The following is an 11,559-nucleotide window of genomic DNA, read 5'->3' on the forward strand; positions in this document are numbered from 1 at the left end:
TAGCGTATCTCGGATTACATGACAATGAGCGGCGCCACCACAAATTTGATAATTTCATCACCATCACCTCTGGGACCAAAAATTTTGCCCTGTTTCAATTTTCAAAACTCTCACGTGCCATATATTATTAAAAGTAGAAGCGTCCCCAAATCTCTTCCTTTTGAAACTCTGATTCGATCACCCACCGTAAAATATGTAAGTTCGTTTGCTTGATTTTAATGTCTATTTTCCTTTATTTAAAAATTTCTTTTTTTTTTTAATTATCGCTTTTAAATTATTGGCGATGGTTGTTTTCATTCCAAGTTCTGGCTTTTCTCTATTGGGAATTTCAGGAATCTTATCATTTTCGCGTTCAGTAATCTGTATTCGAAAATTAGGGTTTCTTGATTGTGTTGCGATTGGTTCGGGGTTATTAACTTTTGATTAAATTCTTGCTTTTTTAATGCGTGTTTCTTGTTTTATGTTTCTTTAAACTAGATTATATTTTGTCTCTCATAGCGTGGCGAATGAAAATGAGAGGGGAAGGAGGGTTGAGAGATCATTCTCTACCCAAAACTTGGCCGAGGAAGCGAACTCTAAATGGCTGTGAGAGGAAAAGGAATCTTGATAATGTTGTTCTCATTGATGTTGACAGTGAGAGATTAGATAATGTTATTCTTATCGACGTTCCGGAGTCTTTGCAACATAAAATTGGGAGTTCTAGTGCTCGGATGAAGGGCAAAAAGTTTCAGTTTCGAGGTATAATTAGCATTGACGATGATGAAGATGTGGGGTGTTCTGAAATGGATAGTGATTCCTCTTCTAGCAAAAGTTGTCCTGCTCCTGACCATGCTAATAAATTTGAGGACTTGGGCGATGATGAATGTCGGGTTGTTAAGGAAAGGAATTATGCATTCGGGATATCAAAGTGCAAGCAAGCATCTGATAAATATCCCTGTAGTAATCGTTATGGTTTGTTTGAGAGTAGTTCATCTGATACCGATGGTTCTGATTGTGAGGTCATGGAAGGCTCTTTTGGAAAGCTTCATAAAGAGTGGGAGAAAGCTTACCTTAAGAGAAAATTTCATGTCCATCAAGGTAAAGCTGCTGTACAGGATCAGGCTAGTCCTTCCTCTTTGAATAATGATCCTCGTCCGGATGTTGATGTTGAAGCAGGGAAAAGCAGTGAAGAGCGCTCAAAAACTTCCTTTTGCTGTAATTCAAGCAACACTGGTTACAAAAGCCAAAATTCCCATCCCTTTGTTCCAACGGATGATACAAATTTGGACACTGCTTCTCTCAATCCTGGAATGGAACGTCCTTCGGTGCAATCTGATAAAAAAGTTGGCCAGGAGATAAACTCATCTTCCAAGGAAGCTGATTTTCAGTTCAGAAGAGAAACAGTTATGGAAGATCCTTTTTCATTCTCTTCGTGGTGGCAAAGTTATAAACATAAGAATAATGGCAGTGGTAGTAGTTTCCTTGATGGGCAAAGTCCTCCACGGCCCTTTTTTTGGTACAACAGAGGAGAGGAAGACAAGCAACATCATCATACAAGTGAAACACATGATAAGAACACTAGTTTTCAGGGGGTTAACCAAAATTTTCATCATAAGAACACTAGTTTTCAGGATAAAGAGGCTTCTTTATGCAAGAGCCAACAATCAAGTGAAAGACACGATAACACTGAGCAAGTTGTTCCAAGTGAGAATTACAAAGAATTTTCTCAGGCAACTTCTAGTTGCACCTCATCACCTGGAAAATCACATCGTACAAGGACTGTATTTATGGAAAAAGCAATTTCTGGAGATCCGCCAGTGTCAAGTTCTCAACCATCTTGTGATAAAAGAGCTGAATGTAGTGTTGCATCTTCTGAATGTAATGCCGGGGCTATATTTGAAGAATCTGTCTCATTCAAGATTCCCTCATCAGGCATGCCAGAAGTTTGTAACGATAAATCCGATCAACAAGATGCCGAGAAACCAGATTCAGAGGGGATTTCTTCTTGTGAAACACAATGTGCTGATCGGGAAAGTAAGCAAGAGCGTCCTTGTTCGACAGAAGTAAAGCAGCAGGTTATTGGTTCAATGTCAAACTATCAACTAGATGCTGGAGCAGATGCCAGACGTACTCAAGGTGTTAGTCTCACCTCAGCTTTTGCGGATGATATAATTAATGAACGAGAAAAGCTCAAGGAGACTGATGAATACAAACGAGCAATGGAAGAAGAATGGGCATCCAGACAGCGGCAGTTACAAATTCAGGTACATTTATCAGGTTCCGTATCAATGGGTGATGCAATGTTTGATATTTCTCTCCCCTGTAATAGTTTGTATCCTGCAGTGATGGTTTTAATTAGTGGATTTCAAAAGTTGATTCGGGTTTGGCGCATATATAACAAGTTCCATGTTTTGGTACAGACCTGAAGTGGAAGTGTTCCGTATCAATACCTATGAACCCTTAATTGTTTAGACCGCAGATAAGAACATATATCTGTTAATTTCGTGAAATTAATCATCCATAGCTAGTTATAATTTATTGTTTGTTGGCTTGTAGTAGAACCGTTACTGATTGTGAAAGGAAAAGAGCCACAAGTGGAAGTTTCTCGACGGAGAAGCATTCATCTCTAATATTATGTGTTTTTCGTTTTAGGTGGATGCATTCATGAAAGTAAACTATGTGCATACACAGTGGTGGTATTGGTGATCTATGCTGGTTTGTCGTAAAGTATCCACAATGTCATTTTCAATAGAACTATCCTAGAAATCATAGTTCCCCTTTTCTGTGTCTGCAGTGTCTACAATTCACATGCCTATGGATTATGTTGCTTAAGTACTTTATTATATTGTAGTTATTGTTTTTTGCTGCTTCCTCTGGATTATGTCAGTTAAGTTTTCTATTATCTTCATGTAATTATTGTTTGTGCTGCATTGTGTTTGTGCATTTCAAGGAAATTGAACTAAGGCATAGTTTGTTTGTTGTATTATTTGACATAAATATGCTAGCACTTTTACAGGCAGAAGAGGCTCAGCGTTTACGTAAGAAAAAAAGAGCAGAAAGTATGCGTTTATTGGACATGGAGAGAAGGCAAAAACAACGACTTGAAGAAATTAGGGAGACGCAAAAGAAGGTTCAATTTTATTTTGTCAACTTGCATGTCATTGTCTTCTATTTAAAATGCTATACTTTTGTGGGTTTTTTTCCCCTTTTTTTTGATAAATATGCTAACTAGTGGTGCCAAATTCAGGATGAGGAAAATATGAACTTAAAAGAGAAAATCCGTATTGAAGTGAGAAAGGAGCTTTGTAAATTGGAAACCACATGCATAGATATGGCCTCATTACTTCGTGCCTTGGGAATACATGTGGGAGGCAGCTTTCGTCCCTTGTCACAGGAGGTAAGTTAGATTTTATTTATTTTTAAATTTTATTGTGATTGATTACTTTTGGTGAAATTTGGGTGAAGTCTTAGTGTGTTAGGAAAAGGTGTTGGTTATGTGGCCACAAATTAAAAAAGTGCTCTTTTAAAGTGTTTTGTGCATTTAAAAAATTTTAGTTAAGGGGTGTGATAAGAAATTTTTATTTTGCTATGAACTTAAAGAAGCTTTCTCCTTAGATACCCAAAAATAACTTAAGTACCTTCTGTTATGAGCTCCAGACTTAAACATGGTTAATCTAATTGCTTTGTATATTTCATGGATGATTCCTCTGAATTTTGTGCCCCTGCATATGATATGGAAACAGTATGATACTATTCATGATTAATGGCTTGTGATATGCAACTTTTACGGCTCCGAGATTCTTCTGAATTGTAATTGTATGGGTTTGGTCTAATTATTGCATTGTGAAGTCATGAGATAGCGGTCATAAAGACAACTCATGTCAATCTTGTATGTTAATTATTCTTGTTGTCCTTAATATTTTAATGAAGGGTATTGGCCAATTCAGGTGCATGCAGCTTATAAACGAGCTTTGTTAAGATTTCACCCTGACCGGGCATCAAAGACTGATGTTCGACAGCAGGTTGAAGCTGAGGAAAAATTTAAGCTTATTTCTCGGATGAGGGAGAAATTTTTATTGACTGCATGTCACTGAATGCTAACAAAAGGATTTTATACACCAATTCTTTTTAGCTGGTGATATTTGGAAATTGACATGGCTAGTGCCTCTGATTTTTTCATATGGTATCTTTTAGCATTCTTTAGGAAACACTCACTCAGCAAATTGTATTTATAAAGCTGTGTAGTTGTTGTTGTTTTTCTTTCTTTTTTTCTTTTTTTTTTTCTCTCTAAAATACTTAGGCAGAGAATCATTACTGTAAAGTACCTCACTTTATCATGTTTGTTTTTGGTTGAGTTGCGGAAGAAGGGTGCATATTTTAGCTTTTAATGTTTGCATGTGGGAACTGCTACTTCATTTTTGTAAGTTGTAACTATAACCTTTTGTTGTGTTGGTACTTTTTTATGCATGTTACCTCTTTGTTTTGAGCTCTTTTGGTTATCCGGTCTATAAGGGACAACTACTCTGGCTGTTGAAAGAAGGCTCCTTTTGCTTATCCTGCCTTTGAAAATAAGGCAATTTGGCTAGGATAGGATGTGGACAAATGTTAGTATTTAAATAAAAACTTCTTTTAGTTAATTGTCTTTTGTTTGTTGCTTTGCGAAATTCTAGTGGCAATTGTAATGTGTCCATACAAAATCAACCAAAACAAGAATGCTTATTGTTGAATTCAACCGTAAACAGTGTCTGAGGTTGGGTGCTCGGTAGAACTTACTACTATAAGAAATTAAGAACCCTATAATGGACATAATTACAGAATTCTAGTATTCTTTTCACAAAGCATGAAGTTTGACTTGAATTTCATGTTGAGGGCTCGGTGTGATATAACTTGAACGGGTGAATGAGTATAAGCTGGTGACGGAGTGGAATTGTATCGCTGCAATCTTGGCTTCTGTACTCGGGGTCACGGTGAACTGCTAGAACTGGAATGGTTATATTTACATTAGCTGGAATAAAATATCTTCCCCAGTTTCACTTCTTTTCACACTTTCCTGAGTATTTGGTCTACTGGAGGATATAGTATTAAAGATTCTCACTTTCCTTAGAATTTGGTCCACCGGAGGATATAGTCTAAAAGATTCATTTCCTTTGCTTCAACCATTTTTCACCACCTACTGTTGTCGGAAGCTCGTCCCCTAAAAGCTTCTTTGCAAATCCTTTATTCTCTTCTCAGAGGAATGCTTTGTCATTTAGTATTTCTTCAACCAGCTCAGGTACAGACACTACTATCTGAGCCTGAGGACCATTCTACCGAGGAAGTTTCTACCATAAGGCTTCTTCCAAGAGTAAAGGTGATGATAGACTCTTGGGAACATATGATGCGAGTGCGACGACAATTCCATAGGACTGCTCAGGATTTTATTTGTCATGATAACAATCTCTTTGGTGTTTCCATTAATTAAAAAGCATGAAGGACCTTTGATGCCTTCTGATCTCATGCGGGTGTTGAAAAATCATGCACGTGACATGCAAATTCAATAAAGCATGCAATTTTTCAAAGAGCTACCAAACAATTGAAGAAAAAAAATGAAAAGTTGGCAAATTTGCCAAATGAACACCATTGACATATTTGCATGGGTTAGGTGAAATAGTGCTAGGATTAGGTGGAATAGTACTAGATTCAAGCCTATAAATAGAAAGTATTTTTTTATTCAATTTCATTCCAAAATTGTTAAGCTTATAAGTTTCTAAACTTTTGAGAGAAGTGAGAGAAGTGTGTCTGGAGAATTTATTTTTCCTGCAGAGTGTGAGAGTACTGAGTATATTTGGGTTTCTGGGAAGTGAGATTCGTTACTCAAATATTGTACTCTATTAATTGTTAAATAAACAATTATTTTTTCTTGTCTTCGTGGATGCAGGTTTAATTACCGAACCACGTAATTCTTGTGTCCTTTATTTTTCTATAATTATTTGGTGCGCTTGATTCCGCATTCCGTGCACAACAAGTGGTATCAGAGCCGACGGTTCGTACTTGGGGGATACGGTACTGTTCACGTATACGGTACTATTCACGTATACGGTACTGTTCACATACGGTACTATTCACGAATACGGTGGAGACGATCATTTGTACTTGGGAGATAGTATATTGAAAGTAGTGTATATTTTTGCATGTCTAGGAAAGTTCTGTCAACAAAGGCGATAAGAGTTTAAGGATTCTGGTTTTTAATTGGGACCGAGTTCCCGTCCAGTCTCTTGGGAACTTTCCTAGTGCATTTATTCATGCGAAATTAACATCATAAAGACTTTTTTTCAAGTGGAAATAGTTCGTTGAGAAAATGGTAGAAGGTGAAACTTCCAAAATTGGGGAGATATCTACCGAGACTATTTCAGGAGACACTTCAGGTGGGAGGCGAGATTTGTTAAATCGCTATTCAACACATGTTATAGGAAGCTAGAAGATCTATGTTGAAAAGTTTGATGGGAAAATCAACTTCAGCATGTGGAGGCGTGAAGTTATGGATGCCCTTATTCAAATCGATCTCGATGTTGTTCTGAAAAATAAAAGACACTTGTATGATGATGAAATTTGGGATCGTATAAACGAGAAAGCTTGTGGTCAGATCAGATCTTGTTTGACCAAAGAGGTGAAATACTTGGTGAAAGATGAGGAGTGTGCGGTGACTTTGTGGCGTACATTGAAAGAGAAGTACCTGGTTAAAAGTCCTGAAAATCGCCTTCATGCAATGAGCTAAATATATGGTTTTCGAATGAAGCATGCGGTGTCAATGCACGATCATGTCTCAAGATTTGAAAAGTTACTTGTTGATTTGAAGAATCTTGATGAATATATTAAGGATGAAGTCAAGGCTATGATTCTGTTACACTCACTACCAGAGGAATATAGTCATTTTATGACTACTTTGATATATGGGAAGAGTGTGATCGTCTTCAAAGATGTTTGCACAACATTGACTAGCTTGGAGATTCAGAATAATGATAAAAATTCTGAACGAGCATCGTCTGAAGCTTTGGTGAGTATAGATTGGGCGATGGAGAAACAAAAGAAGCGTGGTGGAAAGAATTCTCGATCTAAATCGAGAAGTAGAAATATAGCTCGAGACGAGTGTGCCTTTTGTCATGAAAATGGCCATTGGAGGAAAGATTGTCCAAAGGCTTAAAAGAGAGATGGAAAAAAACCAGCAGCAGCAAACATGGCACGGAAAGATGAGGGCTCTGATTATTCACTAAGTATTACTCCTGCAGCATACGTGGCTAGTTCGAGCGAGTGGATACTTGATACTGGAGCAATCTATCATTTGTGTCCTATTAAGGAATGGTTTACGAATTTTCGTAATCTGGAATCCGGTGCAGTTGTGATGGGGAATGATCAACCTTGTCGCACAATGGAGATAAGAACAATTCGGCCCAAAATGTTTGATGGAATGGTCAGAGAACTCAAAGAGGTTAGATTTGTTCCAGCTTTAAAGAAAAATCTAATTTCTGTGGGTGCTTTGGAAGCTAAAGGCTACAAGGTTACCATTGAAGATGGTATAATAAAGTTTACACATGGGGCTATGGTGATTCTGCAAGGGGTTCGGTGTCACAATCTGTACTATTTGAAGGGAGGTACAACTGATGAAGCAAATGCTGTTGAGGCGCACAGTGACACCACCAAGCTATGGCATGTACGACTGAGACATGCTGGAGAGAAATCTTTGCAAACTCTGAGGCATGGACTCTTAAAAGGTACCAAACTCTGTAAATTAAATTTCTGTGAGCATTGTTTAGTAGGCAATAAAACAAGGGTCAAGTTTGGTACAGCTAATCACGATACTCGTGAGATCCTTGAATATGTTCATAGTGATGAATGGGGACCAACCAAAACTGCATCAATGGGTGGAAGCCATTATTTTGTTACATTTATTGATGATTTCTCTAGACGTGTGTGGGTGTACATCATGCGAGCAAAGGATGAGGTTCTAGAGATTTTCGTGAAATGGAAGAAATTAGTGGAGACTCAAACTGGCAGAAAGATCAAAGTATTACGATCTGATAATGTGGGTGAATATACTTCTGATCCATTCTTGCAAGTATGCCAGAACGAGGGTATTAAAAGACATTTCACGGTGAGACATACTCCGCAACAGAACGGTGTGGCTGAGCGTATGAATCGTACTTTACTGGAGAAGGTACGGTATATGTTATCTAATGCTGATTTAGATAAAAAGTTTTGGGCTGAAGCTGTGAGCTACGCAAGTCACTTGGTAAACTGGTTGCCTTCTGCTGCAATTTGAGGTAAAACTCCTATGGAAATGTGGTCTGGAAAGCATGCACAAGACTATGATTCCCTTCGTATATTCGGGTATCCAGCTTATTATCATGTTAAAGATGGTAAACTAGATCCTCGTGCTAGAAAAACTATCTTTGTGGGATTCAAAGGTAGAGTAAAGGGCTTCAAGCTTTGGGATCTCGAAGACAAAAAATTTGTGTGTAGTAGAGATGTCACATTTGATGAAGTTTCAATGATGAAAGCTTCAAGTTCTCAGCAGGTGGAGAACAAGACCAAAGAGGTATTGCAGCGGGTGGAGTTTGATGCAACTCCATATGTACCAGTTAGTTTTACATCAAAGAAGAGTTCAACTATGGAGGTGATACTTAGAGTTGAAGAAGAGGTTGTTTCTTCTAATGTCCCACAAAATGAAGAAACAATTGATGATGTAGATAATGATGATTTTATTGCAACAAGGAGGCCAAGAAGAGAGATAAAGAAACCCAGATGGCTTACTAAAGATATGATGATAGCCTATGCACTTTCAGTTATTGATGATGACATCCCCAACACTTTCGGTGAAGCATTACGCAGCAGTGAAAGTGATCAGTGGAAGTTAGCCATGGAAGAAGAGATGAAATCTCTCCATCAAAACCAGACTTGGGAACTTGTAAAGTTACCAAAGGGGAAAAGGGCTATTGGCAATAAATGAATCTACACCAAAAAGCAAAGATCTTCGAATCAAACAACTCCTCGATACAAGGCAAGGCTCGTGGCAAAAGGTTTTGCTCAAAAGGAATATATTGACTACAATGAAGTTTTCTCTCCAGTTGTAAAACATACTTTCATTCGTATCCTACTTGCTTTAGTTGCAGAATATGAGTTAGAGTTGGCTCAATTGGATGTTAAGACGACGTTCTTACATAGAGATTTGGAGGAGGAAATCTATATGATTTAGTCTTATGGTTTCAGAGTTGCTGGAAAGGATAATCATGTGTGTAGGTTGATTAAATCTTTGTACGGACTGAAGCAATCGTCAAGGCAGTGGTACAAAAGATTTGATCAATTTATACAAGGGCAGAAATTCCCCAGAAGTGAACACGATCATTGTGTTTACTTTAGAAGACTACCAGATGGAGCTTTCATCTATTTGTTACTCTATGTCGATGATATGCTTATAGTTTCGAAGAATAGAGATGAGATCGAAAGATTAAAGAAGTAGTTGGCTTCTCAGTTCGAGATGAAAGACTTAGGTGATGCACAGAAAATACTTGGGATGGAGATTCGTAGAGACAAGAAGAATGTGAGCGTATAGTTGACTCAAAAGTCTTATTTGAAGAAAGTGCTAGAAAGATTCGGTATGGATGACAAAACTAAACCGATATGTACACCTCTAGCTCCTCATTTCAAATTAAGCTATTCTTCATGTCCTAGATCTCAAGAGGAGCGCGATTACATGGCTCGTGTTCCATATGCTAGTGTTGTGGGTAGTCTTATGTATGCTATGGTATGCACAAGGCCTGATATATCTCAAGCAGTGAGCATGGTTAGTAGATACATGCACAATTCGGGTAAAAATCAATGGCTTGCGGTAAAGTGGATTCTCCGATATTTGTATGGGACAATTGATGTTGGGTTATTGTTCAAGAAGGATTGTGGTCAACAATGTGTTGGGTATTGTGATTCTGATTTCGCTGGAGACCTTGACAAGCGAAGATCAACAACGGGCTACGTATTCACATTGGGTGGAGGTCCGGTTAGCTGGAGGTCGATTCTACAATCGACAATTGCTCTGTCCACTACGGAAGCAGAGTATATGGCAGCAACTGAGGCTGTAAAAGAAGCTATATGGTTGAAAGGTTTGTTAGGTGATTTAGGAGTAATCCAGGAGAACATTGCGGTCTTCTGTGATAATCAAAGTGCGATATTCCTTTCGAAGAATCAAACATATCACGCTCGGACGAAGCACATAGATGTGAAATATCATTATGTGAGAGAGATTATCGAGAGCGGTGTTGTGTTGTTGAGAAAGATCGATACCAAAGATAATCCATCAGATATGTTGACAAAGGTAGTTTCTAGAGTTAAGTTTCAACATTGCTTGAAACTAATTCAAATCATTCACTTGTGTTAAGATATGTCCTTTAGGAATTTTGAACTACGGTTGGCTTGATCCCAAATTTTGGGTACGTAGGCAGTCACAAAGATGCAGCTACTTTGGGGATGATGGTTCGTTGGTAGTTGGCTCAGATTTGGACAAATTTTCGCCGAGGTGGAGAATTGTTGAAAAATCATGCACGTGGCATGCAAATTCAAGAAAGCATGCAATTTTTCAAAGAGCTACCAAACAATTGAAGAAAAAATGAAAAGTTGGCAAATTTGTCAAATTTGTCAAATTGACACCATTGCCATATTTGCATGGGTTAGGTAAAATAGTGCTTGGGTTAGGTGGAATAATACTAGATTCAAGCCTATAAATAGAGAGTATTTCTTCATTCCATTTCATCCCAAAATTGTTAAGCTTATAAGTTTTTAAGCTTTTGAGAGAAGTGAGAGAAGTGTGTCTGGAGAATTTATCTTTCTTGCAGAGTGTGAGAGTACTGGGTATATTTGGATTTCTGAGAAGTGAGATTCGTTCCTCAAATATTGTACTCTATTAATTGTTAAATAAACAATTATTATTTCTTGCATTCGTGGATGTAGGTTTAATTACCGAACCACGTAATTCTTGTGTCCTTTATTTTTCTATAATTATTTGGTGCGCTTGATTCCGTATTCCGCGCACAACAACGTGACTATTTGCAAATTGGAGTCCACCATAGTTTGTTTATGAACCTAATGACAGTGATGAGAACTTGAAGAAAGACAAACATAAACAACTTGCAAGTAGATTATCACAGCTCACATCACAACCCGAAACCCCGAGGACCTTTTTCTACAAGATTACCGTCAACTGATTGATTCCATGGAAGAAGCTTATGAAATATTCATCACGAGCACGTGTTAAATAATCCCTAATTTTATCTGAGTAGTACAAGTTATATATAATTTTCTATAAGATATTCAAAATGATTATGATTCTTGCTTCATTGATTAATGAATTTTATGGCCATAAAAATCTGTGTTAGGAAAATGATGTTGTCATCCTTTATTTGCACAAACCAATTTTGATATGCTAAATTTCATAACAGTATACTAAGGATTAGCATAATGTAAACGATTGGATACCCAATTATTGTTTGCCACACTGGTATTGGCTAAATCTATCGCCATTGGATGAAATAATTAATCAGAAAATTATGTGATAAT

The 11,559-nt window shown here is 37.6% G+C and overlaps 1 protein-coding gene across 3 annotated transcripts; it reads left to right on the top strand.

Moving 5' to 3' along the window:
• On the top strand, positions 1-4,465 carry LOC102622387 (uncharacterized). Of its 3 annotated transcripts, none has more exons than XM_052439467.1 (5): positions 1-195; positions 478-2,243; positions 2,996-3,109; positions 3,227-3,376; positions 3,910-4,465. In XM_052439467.1, exons 2-5 carry the CDS (start codon positions 507-509, stop codon positions 3,955-3,957), a joined length of 2,049 nt encoding a protein of 682 aa, XP_052295427.1. In that variant the 5' UTR covers positions 1-195; positions 478-506; the 3' UTR covers positions 3,958-4,465. The 3 variants fall into 3 exon arrangements, with proteins under 3 accessions (XP_052295427.1, XP_006484248.1, XP_006484249.1); XM_006484185.4 differs by having other exon boundaries at positions 2-195; positions 3,927-4,465; XM_006484186.4 differs by having other exon boundaries at positions 2-195; positions 499-2,243; positions 3,927-4,465.
• Positions 4,466-11,559: the final 7,094 nt, after the last annotated feature.

Source organism: Citrus sinensis, chromosome 4 (assembly GCF_022201045.2).
Source record: "Citrus sinensis cultivar Valencia sweet orange chromosome 4, DVS_A1.0, whole genome shotgun sequence".
NCBI lineage: Eukaryota > Viridiplantae > Streptophyta > Magnoliopsida > Sapindales > Rutaceae > Citrus > Citrus sinensis.

What these genes read in the sequence shown, in the direction of transcription:
- LOC102622387 (XM_006484185.4), top strand. Translation starts at nt 507, where the DNA reads ATGAAAATGAGAGGGGAAGGAGGGTTGAGAGATCATTCTCTACCCAAA. An exon ending in AGCGGCAGTTACAAATTCAG is followed by an intron (nt 2,244 to 2,995) that starts GTACATTTATCA and finishes GCACTTTTACAG; the next exon opens with GCAGAAGAGGCTCAGCGTTT. An exon ending in TTCGTCCCTTGTCACAGGAG is followed by an intron (nt 3,377 to 3,926) that starts GTAAGTTAGATT and finishes TGGCCAATTCAG; the next exon opens with GTGCATGCAGCTTATAAACG.